The sequence below is a fragment of the Zootoca vivipara genome, chromosome 6 (assembly GCF_965207765.1).
Source record: "Zootoca vivipara chromosome 6, rZooViv2.hap1.1, whole genome shotgun sequence".
Taxonomy (NCBI): domain Eukaryota; kingdom Metazoa; phylum Chordata; class Lepidosauria; order Squamata; family Lacertidae; genus Zootoca; species Zootoca vivipara.
In genome coordinates this window covers 73,668,937-73,685,328 of record NC_142589.1, presented here as the reverse complement: position 1 = coordinate 73,685,328, position 16,392 = coordinate 73,668,937, and the positions used below count along the sequence as shown (strand labels likewise).

At 46.1% G+C, this 16,392-nt stretch overlaps 1 protein-coding gene across 1 annotated transcript; it reads left to right on the top strand.

Moving 5' to 3' along the window:
- Window positions 1-2,369: 2,369 nt before the first annotated feature.
- LOC118087998 (protein RoBo-1-like) lies at window positions 2,370-13,756 on the top strand. Its single transcript, XM_035121143.3, has 5 exons — window positions 2,370-2,658; window positions 7,679-7,798; window positions 8,466-8,621; window positions 10,236-10,379; window positions 11,872-13,756. Exons 1-5 carry the CDS (start codon window positions 2,613-2,615, stop codon window positions 12,072-12,074), a joined length of 669 nt encoding a protein of 222 aa, XP_034977034.2. The 5' UTR covers window positions 2,370-2,612; the 3' UTR covers window positions 12,075-13,756.
- Window positions 13,757-16,392: the final 2,636 nt, after the last annotated feature.

The window sequence follows — 16,392 nt, the reverse complement described above, 5'->3', positions numbered from 1 at the left end:
TATGTAATAATAATAATAAATAATAATAATAATAAATAAATAATAGTAAGTTATTATTTATACCCTGCCCATCTGGCTGGGTTTCCCCAGCCACTCTAGGTGGCTTCCAACAGAATATTAAAATACAATAATCTATTAAACATTAAAGCTTCCCTAAACAGGCCTGCCTTCAGATGTCTTCTAAAACAGTGTTTCCCAACCAGTGTGCCTCCAGATGTTTTGGGACTACAACTCCCATCATTCCTGACCACTGGTCTTGCTAGCTAGGGATGATGGGAGTTGTAGTCCCAAAACATCTGGAGGCACACTGGTTGAGAAACACTGTTCTAAAAGTCTGGTAGTTGTTTTTCTCCTTGACATCTGGTGGGAGGGCATTCCACAGGGCGGGTGCCACTACTGGTTCCCTGTAACTTGGCTTCTCGCAGCAAGGAACCGCCGGAAGGCCCTCGGCACTGGACCCTCAGTGTCTGGGCAGAACGATGGGGGTTGAGATGCTCCTTCAGGTAACAAAAAACTGGGTTGACCAAGGCAGACATTATGCCTTCAATAGAAAACCAGTCCCCACCCACTCAATACCTCCACCCCATCTGCTGACTTCATCCAGCCTGATGAAGAGAGTTCAGGTGGTCTCAAAGAGCTTGCTCAGTATTTTGTGATGTTTTGATTGGCCATGAAGGTATTTTTTGTTAAATCAAAGAGCCAATCACTTTGGTGAATCAGATGCCTTTGGGATACCGGCAAGCAGAACTCCAGCACAACAGCATTCATACCCTCCAACATGACATGATCCAAATCTAGCACACCACCTTCCAGGTCCAAAATCCTACGTGTCACGTGACCCGCACAAGATTGTGGCCCTTTTGGGGGGGCAGTATGGTGCGCTAAAGCACATGTTTTGGGGCACCATGTAAGATCGTGGAGCCAAAAAATGCTTTTTCGGGGTGAGATCACGGCTTGAAATCATGCGAAAGCAAGGCACCCCCAAAGGCCATTGTACTCTCGTGGAAAAATGCGATATTCCGGTTTTTCTGGGGCAGTTGATGGTTTTGCAGCACTCTGCCTACCTGCAATTCCCTGGAACTGGTATTCAGAAAAATTACAGTCTCTGACCATGAAGGCAGAGAATAGCCATTGTGGCTAGTAGCCACTGATAACATTATCCTCCTCATGTCAAACTTGCGGGAGTGCATTCCATTGTTTAGCTGTGCACTCTCTAATCCACACTCTTTGCAGTGAACTGGCATAAACAGTGCAGTGAAGAATGTGAGTCTTGGAAAGGAGTGGTGCTGGCTTTGGGGGACTCTGAGTCAACGCCTTGCCAGTGGATTAAAAGAGATTAATATGTTGGGTGATGGGGACATGACTTGGTTGTTTTGGCTCATGACCCTGTGCAGAGCATGGGATTTGTAAGATTTATTTTCCCAAGAGAAGAGCTGGGTGTATGAAATGGCAGTGACAGCCCACCTGTGTCTGCAGTGTTGAAAATGAGAAGGGCCAAACAAACTCAAGTGGCTCAGAGAAATCACAAAACTATGACTATTGTAGCCCAATGGCTCCTGCTAAAGTCTGTACGCCAAGCTGTTTTTAAGAGGCACATCTACAGAGGCCTGCTGAAAAAAGCAGGCAACCATAACACATTCTATGTCATACTCTCCAGCATTCCTCCGATGAAAATTGGGACATCCATCTTTTGGTGCTGTGCTCTCGCAGGAACCCACTGATTTGTGCGAGAGTGTGGCACCGCTGCAAACACCAGCACTCATTTTGGAAAGTCTAAGAAGGAAGATTTCTTTCTACTCACTTACAACAGCTTGTCTAATAAGACAATACAGTCATACCTCGGTTTAAGTACGCCTCGGTTTGAGTACTTTCAGTTTAAGTACCCTGCAGACCCGTCTGGAACAGATTAATCCACTTTCCATTACTTTCAGTGGGAAAGTTCGCTTCAGGTTAAGTACGCTTCAGGTTAAGTACGGACTTCCAGAACCAATTACACTCATACTTCGGGTTAAGTACACTTCAGTTTAAGCACTCCGTGGACTGTCTGGAACAGATTAATCCACTTTCCATTACTTTCAATGGGAAAGTTCGCTTCAGGTTAAGTACAGACTTCCGTAACCAATTGTGTACTTAAACCGAGGTACCACTGTAATGAAAAAGGCATTCCTTGGGTGTTACACAACAGCATTATGCGGTAAAGGACAAGCATTAAGCATGCATACTGTTTTAATCTGTGACTTTTTTCGGGGGGCGGGGAGCAGATAGTACATGTGGCCTCCTTAGAGTGACGCATTATGGGGAGGAGGGTGGCTGTAAAGGATTTAAGAAGGGAGGTATGATTTACAGAAATTACATTGGATGCTGGCATCTAAAAGAAGAGAAGCCTTCAGGGAAGTGAAGAGGAAAGATGGGAGAGGCAGCTTGACAACTTGAAAGGCTAAGACTGGTTTTGCCCAGGGCATCACAAAAGCGCACTGTTGCTCAACCCAGCTCTGTGCCCTCGGAGTAACACAACCCTGTCCCTCCCAGTCCCAGCTGTATAAACTCCCCAGAGGACAGGTGGCTCCTGGCTCAGGTTCCTGAAAGCAGAGGCAATTCCACTTTGCGGCACCATGTCTCTCTTGGCTCTTTCCTTCCTGTTGGCTCTGTTGGCTACAGGTAAGTCACGGTTCGGATTGATCTTTGCAGAGTGTCTCCCCTAGCGGTGGAGGGGTTACTACTGGCCCCTCAAAATAAAAGGACCCCAGTTTCCTCCAAGTGTGAATTCTCTGGGTTGGTAGGTAGGCGTATTGCAGGACTCCTCTGCACCGTTAAGAGTTCGGTAGCATTCCTGCAGGGGTGGTTTGATCATGCAAGTTTCTGTTACAGCTGCAGGTGGATTCCAGATTTCCACCTCTGGTTTCTCAAAACGTGTGCCTGCGCTGTACCTGCCTACCGAGTGCCTGGCCAGGGTTGCCTACTTTTGGACTGGCTCCCCCTTTAGTGATTAGAAGGTGTTGAATGTTTGTGGGTAGTGAGGAGCTTCAATCTGCTGATTTCGCCTGTCAAACCTCCCCCTGAAGGCGTAGGAGCAAGCCGGAGTCGTTTTCCCCGGCCAGTTGGCAATGCTAGTTGAGAAAGGTTGTACTTTGACCCTGTTCTTTTGATGCAGGCTTAGCGGGTGAAGGTAATAATCTGCTTGAAGGATTGTGGGAATGGAACAGAATGGGCAATGGTAATTCTCTGCTGTGGCTCCAGACAGTTAGGCATCAGGAAGCTGTCTAAGGGAGCTGTCTAGGAGTGTGGAAGACTCCATGCTCTCAGTTCCATTTCAGTATGGGCATAATGACCCACAGAAAAAGAAAGGGTTGCCATCTTTTTAATCTGGCTTTCTTCCATGCCTTATGGAATCATCAGGGACCTTGTGGATCATTTGTTCCAACCCCCTGCAATGCAGGAATCTCCACATGCAGTTTCCCATCCAATCTGAAACCATACCGGACCCTGCTTAGCTTTGCAAATGTGCTAGCAAGGTGTAGTAACAGCCTGACATGCAGACATTTACTAAGTGAAGCTTATTTCCTGGCATGGAGCCAAACAAGCAGGAAAGACTTCATTTGTTTAATTTATCAGTGTCAGGCAACTGTTGAAAGGGACAGGAGCAGCACTGGTGAAAAATCTGGCAGCCCTCCCATGCAGGGGTGTTTTAAGAACAATTACTTTACAATAATAGTTGTGAAACATTTTAAACACTCTGGTGCTGCAAAAAAAGAAAGAAAAAAGAAGCTAACCATTCTTGTTTTATTTAAGTTACATTGGGGCCCCGTCTGCACTGTACATTCAAAGCAGTATCATGCCACATTAAACAGCCATTGCTTCGCCACAAAGAATCCTGGGAATTGTAGAGGTGACCCCTATTTCACTCACAGAAACACAGTTCTCAGAGTAGTTTAACAATCAGTCCCTTTCTCCAGGAAACTCTGGAAATTGTAGTTCTGTGAGGGGAATAGGGGTCTCCTGGCAACTCTTGGCACCTGTAACAAACTGCAGTTCTCAGGATTCCTAGGTTTAGAGTTGTTCAGCATTTGTTTGCAAGAAACAGAATCTCATTTCTAAGCGAATTGGGGGGGGGGGAACGGGACACACCAACATTTTAAAAAATCGTGACGATTCAAGAGAGAGGGTTGCCAACTAACCAGGGAGAATACACGGTGTCATGCTCCTGTGTCATTAACAGCTACCTGCTCAACAGAATCTAGCAGGTGCTTTTTAAGGTAAGGAGATAAGGCTTATCAGCTGCTATTGCCTGCAGACCAAGGAGCTATTAAAGGCACAGAAGGAGGGACTGGTAACTTTCCAACACTAGAGCCTTATTCATGTGTTTGCCTTTAGTGTATGGTGGGAGAAGTGTAATACAGGTTACCTTTGTGCATTGAACAGGGATGTGTGAAGGTGGATTTCCTATATGCACAATGGATTGCACATTTATCAGGATGTGCAAAAGACTCCTCTAAGATGACCTTCATCCTGAATCGCTTGCACAAAGCTTATGCAATGCTTTGACCATGGCCACATTTATACCACACATTTAAAGCACTATGATGCTACTTTAAACAGTTGTGGATCCTCCAAAAGAATTCAGGGAGTTGTAGCTTGTTAAGGGTGTTGCAAGGGGACCCCTATTTCCTTCCCTGAGCTACAGTTCCCAGCTTTCCCTGTGGAGAAGGATTGATTAAAAGTGGATTTGTTGTGCTAGGGTGACAGAGCACTTGATTCCTTTTTAATTGCACGTCTCTAAACATCAATAATTAAAAACTTCCCTAAACAAGGCTGCCTTCAGATGTCTTCTGAAAGTCAGATAGTTGTTTATTTCCTTGACATCTGGTGAGAGGGTGTTCCACAGGGAGAACGCCACTACCGAGAAGGCCCTCTGCCTAGTTCCCTGTAACTTCGCTTCTCACAGTAAGGGAACTGCCAGAAGGCCCTCAGCACTGGATCTCAGTGTCCGGGCTGAATGATGGGGGTGGAGATGCTCGTTCAAGTATACTGGGCCAAGGTTGTTCAGGGCTTTGAAGGTCAGCACCAACACTTTGAAATGTGCTTGGAAACATACTGGGAGCCAATGTAGGTCTTTCAGGACCGGTGTTATATGGTCTCGACGGCCACTCCCAGTCACCAGTCTAGCTGCCGCATTCTGGATTAGTTGTAGTTTCCAGGTCACCTTCAAAGGTAGCCCCACGTAGAGCACATTGCAGTAGTCCAAGCGGGAGATAACTAGAACATGCACCACTCTGGCAAGACAGTCTGTGGGCAGGTAGGGTCTCAGCCTGCGTACCAGTTGGAGCTGGCAGACAGCCGCCCTGGACACAGAATTAACCTGCACCTCCAAGGACAGCTGTGAGTCAAAATGACTCCCAAGCTGTGCACCTGGTCCTTCAGGGGCACAGTTACCCCATTCATACCCCATGTGCTTGCATATCTCCTGCAAAATATTGGCAGTCTGCAGGCGCCCAAAGATCCCCCCACCAGATCTTCCTGCTTCATGGGCAAACATCAAGAGTGCTGCCAGCTGGGCTGGGATGGAGGCATTTGGGGCATGGCTAGCATGTAGGGTCCCCCTTCTTTCTCCCTGCATCCTGGGGAGGAATCCACCTTAACATAGGAGTCAGACCATTGGCAGAGGCTTGCCAGGATTTCAGACAGGGTTCTCTACCAACCCTGCCTGGAGATACCAGGGATTGAACCTGCAACCTTGGTTCAAGTGAACCTCGAGGAAGGGCCATAGCTCAGTGACAATTGCTTGACCACTGAGCTATGGACCTTCCTCAAGGCGACAGACCAACAAGGGCTTATGTATAGACATTTCAGCCACATTTCAGCTCAATTGACATAGAAGTCAGTGGTAGTGGTGGTGGCGGCGGCGGCTCCACTATTTTTATGACATGGAGCATATGGTGGCACTCTATCCTGTTTCTTACCTCTGTGTGCATTTAATGTTGTGTAAAGAGCAGACCTTCCCTTGCTTTGTACGTGCTCTTTTTCTGACCTCCATCCCGATTCAGTTGCAGGGTAGAAGAATTTATAAAACTAGGAACAGATAACATCTACTTATGCAGGTACAGAGATTGCCATGTTTCAGCCTCTGGCTTCATGGACTTTTCCACCAAAGCAAAACTTTTTGCTCCCAGCCTAAGTAACGCTGCACTTTATCAGAGTTTAGATGGGGAGCAGCGTTAAGCTGTTGCAGCAAATGCAATGAAGACTCTCAAGTGTGGTTGATGCCAATGGTTGGGCATCTGCTGAGGTTCCATGCCTCAGTAATGGGCCTCACTGGTGAGAGACCTCCTCTGTACTTCCTGCAGCAAGGAGGGCCACAGGGGTGGGTGCCAGAGGTGGTTTTTAGGGTGTTACGACTTTTTCGGCCACATGGGTGCTGCAGAGAGTGCCACAACAATGCTGTAGAATGCGAGAGGCAGTGGGGTGGGCGCATGCTGAATTTTAGCACCACACAGGGCACTGCTGAAATTTGAGAGTCTGTGAAGTCCTCCACGGTGTGTCTTTTGCCCAAGGAGCCTCCAAAATCTGGAGCCAACACTGACCTTGTGGCTCCTTAAAGGCAACTGGATTTTGTGTGGCATAAACTTCTGTGGGTCCAGTATGCCGTATGTGGGTTGGGCCCTCCAGCCCACTTGCGAAGGAGGGCACAGATTTGCATAAAATTTGCGCAGGCTGCAAATCTGTGTCCTCTTATTCAGGTGGAGTGGGGGGCACCAAAAACAAATCAGTGGGCTTACAGCTAACAAAGTGTCTGACAGGCAGAATGTAAATGGGTAAAGCTTCCCACATAGTTTGTATTTCTGAACTAGAAAAGGCTGAACTAGAACTTCAAAGAACTTCAAAGGCTGAACTTCAAAAGGCTGAACTAGAAAAGGGTAGCAGTGCCCTGCACTGTTGGCTGTATGACTGTGCAGGAGCAGTACTGTAAAAGACGAAGACAAGATTGCATGGGACCTTCTGCCATCGTGTCATCTGAACTTTTCAATCATTCTTCAATCAAGGATTAGAGTTGTCTAATCCTTGGTTCAGCCATGGGGGATGGTGAGCCAGCCTGGTACAGGGCTTGGCCCAGTTCCTGAGCAGCAAAGGAATGGGTGTGTGCTTAATTAATTGGTGTGATTAACCTCTCTGACGAGTCATCCATTCAGGCATATCCTATTTTTCAAAAAAAGGAAAAAAGGGAGGACACTTCTTTCTTCCGCCAAAGTTCACGATCCTTTAATAGCTGGATGAATGAACAGAAATTCAGCACATAAAGCTTATCCTGGTGTGTGGAGCCAAGTGAGTAATAGGAAGAGAGAGAGCAAGAGAGAGAGAGCAGCCAACTATTCTATGGTGAGAAGGCTTGGTTTGGAACATCAATTTCAGTTTTGGATACTTCAAAGCCATCACATAATTGTGCCATATATATATCTCCCATATATATTTGATTTTATATAATATCTCCCATATATTTTGGATCTAAGAAAGGAAAGGCTTTGGGATTTGTTAGGGTGTGATTTTCCAACGAACTTGAGCCTTCCCCAAGTTTCACTTCTGGTGTATGGTTTTTGGTTCAGGGGGAAGTTGGCATGTGATTGAATGGTTCTGCTGTCAGCCTCAGCCCTAATGGATGCACTTGCCCCTCTCCATTCTTCCACAGGTGATGCTATCTTCTGCTTCGACTGCACCAGCACTGAAGGTTTCAACTGCAGTACAACCCCACAAAAATGCACTGAAACGGTCAACAGCTGCATCACCATTGCGCGGGATGAAGACACAGGTAGGGTGGTTGTGAGTTTGCTCCTTAACCTTTCTCTGCTGCCAGGCTTTTGAGAGCTACAAACCATTAAAGTTTACATCTAGTCCCTCTGCTGTTTTTAGCATGCAGGTGGCCTGATTCTCCTGTTTTTAAAATGTATCATGATCCTCACCCCAATTTCTCAAGTGGTGAGAAGCTCCAGTATTTATTGTCTAAACACTGAGATTCTGCTCTGCTCTAGCAATGCACCATTACAGACAATGTACAGGGTCTTTAGGAACATCTGTGGGGCTTTGAAGCAGGTGTGAAGAAATTTAGGCCCTCCAGATGCTGCTGAACTACAATCTCCACCACCTCTGGTCATTAGCCATGCTTGCTGGGGCTGATGGGAGTTGGGGTTCAGAAACATCTGGAGGGCCAAAGATTCCCGACCCACTTTTTAAAGAAAGCTTTGGGTTGCATCCAGCTAAGTTCTACTCAAAACACACCTACTGAAATTAACAAATCTGATTAAGCCATGTCCATTGATTTCAACAGCTCTACTTTGAGTAGGACTAGCATCGACAACCACCCGCAACTATTTCCCCATGTCCAGTTGTTACAGTGAGGGGCCATATCCTTTCTACCTCAGAGAAGATGCACAGATAAGGGGATGGCTGCTCAGTCTAACAGACTTTTCCATTCTTAGGGTCCCAGGACATAGAGAACCCAACTTATGAAAAGAAATGCAACTCGGACGATCGCCTCTGCAACAAGTTCTATGGGCTGGTGGCGGGGGATTTTCGCATGCGCTGGAACTCCAGCTGCTGTCGGGCTGACCGCTGTAATGCCAACAAAGTAATTGGTACGGAATTGGGGTTGTCTCATGTAAAAGGAACTGGTCAGGACTTCTGTGTGGGGCTGGTTTAATTCGTATGCTCACTAAACCTTGGAGCAGAGTTCTAGTACAGTTGGAAAGCCTTCTAAGCTATGAATATCTTGAGTCCTTTTGTGTAGAATGTGCTCATGCTCAGGGTCCAGATGTAAGTGCACACCTTGCAAAGAAAACCACAAAGAGGTTCTCTAAAATCATTCCAAGGATGTTTGTCCCACCTCAAAAAGGATATTGGACAAGGTTAAAGGTAAAGGGGCCCCTGACCATCAGGTCCCGCCGGAGCGGTCCCTATTTATCTACTTGTACTTTGATGTGCTTTCGAACTGCTAGGTGGGCAGGAGCTGGGACCGAGCAACGGGAGCTCACCCCGTTGCAGGGATTCGAACTGCTGACCTTCTGATCAGCAAGCCCTAGACTCTGTGGTTTAACCCACAGTGCTACCTGGGTTAAGAAAAGGTAAATGATAAAGGGGATGGAATGACTCCTCTGGGAAGAACGTTTACAGCATTTTGGACTTTTCCATTTACAAATAGCATGGAGAAAGTTGATGGAGAAAAGATCTTATCTCTCTCACAGTTGGAGGCAGTAATGCTTCTGAGTACCAGTTGCTGGAAACCACAGGAGAAGAGAATGCTCTTGTGCTCAAATCCATAGCTTGGCCAGCCTGGGAACAGGATGCTGGAGTCGATGGGCCACTGGTCCAATCCAATAGGCTCCTCTTATGGTCTTATGTTAACTCTAGAGATGTTGACCAAAATGGTGAAAGCACGGGCAAGGCAAAGGTCCCTCCCAATTGCTTTTCAATAAATATTTTTTTAAAAAAATTTTTTTTGAGGGAAATATGAAAGTATTTGCAATGCAGTATATACTTTCCAAATCTGGAAGCCATGTGGATTGTGGACAGAACTAGGCATAATCTGGAATTCACTGGCTTTGAATAGTTACTGGGCAAGAACACAGTTTTACATATTAAGACTGACAACACACTGACTGTGGCAACACTAATGCATGTACTGTAGGTCTCTTTGTCTTACGCTTTGTCTGCCCCTTTTCATGAAGTGTGGCCTATATATGTGTAAAGGTAAAGGTAATGGGACCCCTGACCATTAGGTCAAGTCATGACCGACTCTGGGGTTGCGGCGCTCATCTCGCGTCATTGGCCAAGAGAGCTGGCATACAGGTTCCAGGTCATGTGGCCAGCATGACAAAGCCGCTTCTGGCGAACCAGAGCAGCATACGGAAACACCATTTACCTTCCTGCTTGGAGCATTACCTATTTATCTACTTGCACTTTGGCGTGCTTTCGAACTGCTAGGTTGAACCTAATAAAACCTAATGTTTCTGTGTGTGGAGAAAGGTGCCATGATCTCCATCCTTCCTCAACCTGGCAACCTCCAGATGTTTTGGACCACAATTCTCATTGGGTGTATGAGCCTTAGCCAGTGCAACTGATGGGAACTGTAGTCCAAAACATCCTGAGTTTGAGGGTGGCTTCCCTCTACTCTATTATATGTAAGGAAACTAGATTTTAGAGATGTTGAGCGTGGCAGGAGATCACACCCCTTTTCTCTTCTCCATCTACAGTACAAAAAGCGTCACAACAGCCTAATGGCGTTCGTTGCAATTCTTGCTTTGTCTTTGGCTCTGATGTTTGTCTGAACAACACGCAGTTGGCCTGCACTGGGACTCTGACGCAGTGCATCCACTTTGCCACCACTGCCAAAAACGGTAAGTGGGGAAGTAATACTGGAGGGGTAATCGGTATTGGGCTAGATCAGGGTAGCCAATGCGATGGCCTCCAAATGTCAGTAGACTACAACTTCCATAATCTCTGACTGATCGCCATGATGGCAAGGGCTATTGGGAGTTGGAGTCCAAACTTGGGAGGGCACCATATTGGCTACCCTGGCATCCCATGGTTAAATGATGACAGAAAAGTTAAAGGTAAAGGTAAAGGGACCCCTGACAGGTACAGTCGCAGACGACTCTGGGGCTCATCTCGCTTTACTGGCCGAGGAAGCCGGTGTACAGCTTCCAGGTCATGTGGCCACCATGACTAAGCCGCTTCTGGTGAACCAGAGCAGCGCTCGGAAATGCTGTTTACCTTCCCGCTGGAGCAGTACCTATTTATCTACTTGCACTTTGATGTGCTTTTGAACTGCTAGGTTGGCAGGAGCGGGGACTGAGCAACGGGAGCTCACCCCGTCACGGGGATCATAGCTGCCAAGTTTTCGCTTTTCTCGCGAGGAAGCCTATTCAGCATAAGGGAAAATCCCTGTAAAAAAGGGATAACTTGGCAGCTATGACGGGGATTCAAACTGCCAACCTTCTGATCGGCAAGCCCTAGGCTCTGTGGTTTAACCCACAGCACCACCCGTGTCCTGACAGAAAGGTTAGCTCCACCCTAATTGCAGAGTACTGGTTGGTAGGGCACAAGGCAGGGCAATGTTGCTTACCTGGCTTCCCAATGCTGAGTGTTGCTGCCGGTTCCTGAGAGGGAGCTCAATGCAGGGTAGGTGCCTTGCTCCCACACTGCGCTGAGCTCCCTGTGCCTCACATGAAGTTGCCCATCAACAAAATTAGCACCTGGACAGCAGACTGAGTGGAACCTACAGGTCACTTGGGGACAGTTTACCCCAGAACAGTGATACTATATTTCTATTTCAGTTTGAGGCTGCGTACACACTTAGCTTTTTCTAGAGCAAAAATAGTACAGGCTCATTCATGCTCACCCCAAAATGTTGCTTTCAGTCTGGGTTGAGTGTAGATCCTGCTCTCCACGCAGGTGGGTATGGTGTTCGAAAACCCTCCCCTTGCAATCTTTGCATACTCCCACCCACAATGCCATTGGGCAGGTGTGAATACCCCCTCCTATTTGCTGGGACAGCCTACGTCTGTTTTCAGACAGACATGTGGTGGGGCAACAGAATCAATTGCAAGACTCGATTTCATTTTCGGAATGAAACCAGTTTCTCAGGAAGCTCTTTTCAGGAGCAAGCAATATGCAGCAACTCTAGATTGCATTGACCAGGTTTGGGGGGGGGAAGAGAGAACTTGCCCCCATTGATTCTAGAACAAAATGTTGCGCGTACACAGCCATAGGAATGATTTCTAAATAGGCATTACCTATAAATTAGCACATGGAAGTTCTGTGCAAATCTGCACCTTCCTTTTATGCTCAGGCAATGCAGCCACTCTACTTTTCTGTCCCTTGTTACAGAGGAATCCAAGCACCAACAGGTCGCCTTCACAGGATGCGCCACCAGGACCATGTGCGAAATGGGAGCCAACGTGCTGTTTGTTGCTGGCCGCAATGTTGAAGTCAAGGTCAACCTGTGCAGCAGTGCACCAGGAGTCCCCTCCCAATATAGCCTGGCCCTGTCTGTCCTGGCAGGGTTACTCTTTCTTGCCCGTTGGTCTTGATTCTTTTTATATCTTCCCTCCCACAACTTACTTCTGTTGGTCCTCTCCTGCTTTTTCTTCCTCTCCTTGTAAGTTTTCATCCAGATCTCCACCCCAGACATCCATTCCAGCCAGGAATGGGAGAGGAGTTCAATCCATTTTGCATTTAGAGGTGAACCTACTTGATTTGCAAATTCCAAAACAATAAGCAAACCAAAATGCAGCCATTCCACGAGCTTTTGCACTTCTCTGAATTTTGCAGTGAAGTTCTCCAGCCCAGTAATGTGCACCAAAATGCATGCGCTCAGGTAAAATGTGCATAAAATGCACCTATTTGTAAAAACAGCATTCAAAATGCATCATGTAAGGGAAAATTGCTTTGCAAAAATGTGTACGTTATGCAGAATTGCCGACAAACGGGTGTATTTGGATGAAATTTGCAATAAAATGTAGCTGAATTTTCACAAGGCCTTTTTGTTAAACAACAACAACAACAACAACAACAACAACAACAACAACAACAACAACAACAACGAACTGATGTGGAGAACTGAACTTAAGGCTGGAAAAATGAGAAATGAAGAGAAACTGAAACCGACATATTTGCTCACCCCTTTGGAATATTTCTGTATGTTGCCCTACATCTTTCACTGATGCTATGGACTGAGTAGGGTCAGAAAGCTCTTCACAGCCCCACAACGTCTGCCAATGTTGACTTCAACCTAAGCCCACCACACCTTGAAGGAAGGAGCTTTGTGTCGTGTTCAGGTCTTCTCCACCTATCCTCTGTATGTAGGGTGCATTGCTAATGACTATGGGGAGGATGGAGAGACCTTAGTCCTACGGAAGGTCAACAAACTCATCTCATACATCAGAGCCAGCACCAGTGTGATGAACAGAGCCTAGGACATGGACCAAGGTTACCCATAGGCACCTGGTTTGCCACTGTGAGAAAAGGACACTGGAGTAGATGACCCTTTGTCCTGACCCAGCAGGGGCTTTTCTTATGAGACCTGGGTTCAAATCCCTGCACAGCCATGGAACTCACAACATTACTTTGGGCCAGACACTTGCTCTCAGAGTTGCTATACCAATAACATGAAGGGGAAGAGGTCCTCTTGAGAAACCTTTGGAGGAAGGCTAGAATCTCTGGTTGGTTCAGTTAGGTATAGGCTTTGGATTTAATGGAAATGTGTATCATTTCACACACCACATTTTAAAGTCAGTCAGTCCTACTGTGTTTGGGGACCCTGCTGCTCATTTTACTGCAAGAGACCCCGGGCTTGTTCCCCAAATGTCTTGCCCTGATGGCATCACTGGGTGGGACAAATATTGGAAATCAATATGTGCAGCCAATGAAGTGCAAAGCTAGAAAAGTGGGTTAGATTCCACTTAGTACTAGATTCCCATTACAAAAGTGGTGCATGCTCTGTGCCCCTCCTTCCCCCAAACAGAATGTTAGAAACAAGGAAATAAAAGAAATTGGCCAATCAGGTGGAAATATGTATATCAGGCACACTTTTGTATCTGTCTTATACTTTTCCATAAACTCAGCTATCGACAAAACACACACACACACTTGTGTGTGTGTGTGTCTGTGTCTGTATATATATATGCATTTTTTGTATATTTTTTGTGCATTTTTTGTAACGTTCCGGCTCCTGAACGATCAAAAACTGGAAGTTTTGGCGAGTGATTGTTCTGGTTTTCGACTGTTCTTTGGAAGCTGAATGTCCGGCGCGGCTTCTGTGGCTTCCAATTGGCTGCAGGAAGCTCTGCAGCCAATTGGAAGCCGTGCCTTGGTACCTGAACTGTTGCAGGAGTCGAAGGGACTCCTGGAATGGATTAAGTTTGGGAACCAAGGTTCCAATGTATAGTGATTGATTTGTAAGCCTTAAAAAAATTATTTAAAGATTTATGAACCACCACCTCTAAGTGGTGTACAAATAAAATTATAGCTAAAACAAAGCTGTGGGTGAGAGAGACAAGAAGCCGAGGCAACTACAGCTAAACATCCCACTACCCAGCTGGTTGTAAGACAAACCAGCGGCCATCTTGAAGTAAGAACAGCAACAGCAGAGTTCTTTTCAGTAGGAGCCATTTTCTCTTCCCAGAGGGTCTTTTGACATGTTATGTCAGGGGTTGGCCGTGTGCGGCCCATGGGCCGGATATGGCCCACAAAGACCATTTTACTGGCCCGAGAGCCACCCCAGTCATTCTAAGGTGATTCTGTCCTCTGGGTTATTAGCCACCCCTCCCAATTTGGTGTCATCTGCAAACTTGCTCGGTGTGCCCTCAAGCCCATCATCCAAGTCATTGATAAAGATGTTGAATAAGACTGGGCCCAAGACAGAACCCTGTGGGCACCCCACTAGTCACTACTCTCCAGGATGAGGAGGAGCCATTGATGAGCACCCTTTGGGTTCGGTCAGTCAGCCAGTTAGAAATCCACTGAATGGTAGCATTGTCTAGCCCGCATTTTACCAGCTTCTTTACAAGAATATCATGGGGCACCTTGTCAAAGCCCTTGCTGAAATCAAGATAGGCTATATCCACAGCATTCCCTTCATCTACCAGGCTTTTAATTCTGTCAAAAAATGAAATCAGATTAGTCTGACATGACTTATTTTTCAGAAACCCATGCTGACTTATTTTTCAGCAACTCAAGCAGCAACACCAGGATTCCTAGGAGGGGGGTGGCTTCTGAAGAGAGGTGCAAACTTATACGTGCTTGGGTTGCAGGCCAACCCCTCCACCCTCCGCATTAGATAGGGAGAGAAAAGGACCGGCACTGGGTTCTTTCGGTGCCCAGACATGGGCAGAGCTGGCACTGGAAGTCGCTTCTGCGCATGTCCAGACATGCGTAGAAACGACTTCTGGTGCCACACCGCTGGGTGAGTCTCTGATCCCTTATTTTTCAATGCTGAACTTGGCAGCTATGATGGAGGGACCACTGCATTTCTGAATTTGCCACTATGCTACCGGTTCTGAATGTGTATTAAGCTTTACAAAGAATTGTCACGTGATATCTTTTGGATTTCATAGTCATCTTGCCTGCTGTTTCCATTCTCTCTCTCTCTCTCTCTCTCTCTCTCTCTCTCTCTCTCTCTCTCTCTCTCTCTCTGTGTGTGTGTGTGTGTGTGTGTGTGTAATGAGCTCAAAGCAGAATAAAAGTGCTGGCTACGCTTAAAACATCCTACAAATTATCCACTGATACCTTTTCCTGTGGACAAGATCCTTTTTGCAACACTTACTTACAAAAGTAAGTTCCAGTCAGCAAAATATCTTTCTAGGTGGCAGGTCATGTCCATTTTATTACTTGCTTAATCTGGGATAGGGAATTAGTGACAAAATAGCCTCTAAATCGTTCCTGCTACTTTCTCCTCCTGTGTGGGGTGGAGGCAGAGAAGAGAGAGAGTTTTAATTATGGGTTTTCTCTCTTTTGTTGTGTTTGAAAAGGCCAAGCAGCACTAAGGAAAAAAAAAGTGAGAGGAAATAAGTAGTAACAACCTTCCTGAAAGAAACTGACTCAGGGCCCATTCAGACAGGTTGATTTATTTACAATATTTATGGGAGGACAATGAGCCTGTGTTAATTCTTAACATCACTGACAGTTGCACACAATTTAAAAATAATGCCTCAGCTCCATCCAATTCATTTCAATCAAACCCATTTCACAAGGTCATGGTTTTAAATTAAAATGTCCTTAGATTTTTCAGCACAACCAACCAGAGAATTTGGGAGTCATGATGCTGTTTTTCAGAACCCTCCCAAGACATTCACCAGAGGGTGCTGTAACACCATAAGAAACCAACTTGGTTTATTACTCTGGCTGGAAGTATTTTATGCATTTCAGCTTGTGTGCCTGGCAGCCTTGCTAGCACTGATACCCAGCTAAAAACGCAGCAGGCAGATAAAAATGTTGCTATCCTGGCCCTGCTACCTCCCAAGTTGGAAAGAAAGGCTGTAGGAGTCTTGGCTCTCACTTTCCAATCTTCTGAAACTCACTTTTTTCACCTTTTTTAGAGGAGTCCTGGCTCTGTTCTCTTGGTCCAGCACCCCGCCAAGACCCTTCCTCCAAAAGAACCAAGAATCTCCAAGTCTTTAGGGCAGGGGTATCCAAACTTTTTTCAAAGAGGGCCAAACATGCGTGATGGCTGAGCATTTTGCCTGACATTCTTTGAACCATTAAAATTAAATGCAAATTAACTATTTTATGCAAAGTTGATTGCAAACAGCATACTTTTCATTTCGTCACATGGATGACAAATCTAAACAGGTGTTAAGTCACTCTGCCTTTAATATCTGAAGGCCAGGTGAAAAAAAAATCCAGGAAGCT

Coding starts and splice junctions, on each gene's coding strand:
- LOC118087998 (XM_035121143.3), top strand. CDS start 2,613: ATGTCTCTCTTGGCTCTTTCCTTCCTGTTGGCTCTGTTGGCTACAG. Junction 2,659..7,678: donor GTTGGCTCTGTTGGCTACAG/GTAAGTCACGGT, acceptor ATTCTTCCACAG/GTGATGCTATCTTCTGCTTC. Junction 7,799..8,465: donor TGCGCGGGATGAAGACACAG/GTAGGGTGGTTG, acceptor TTCCATTCTTAG/GGTCCCAGGACATAGAGAAC.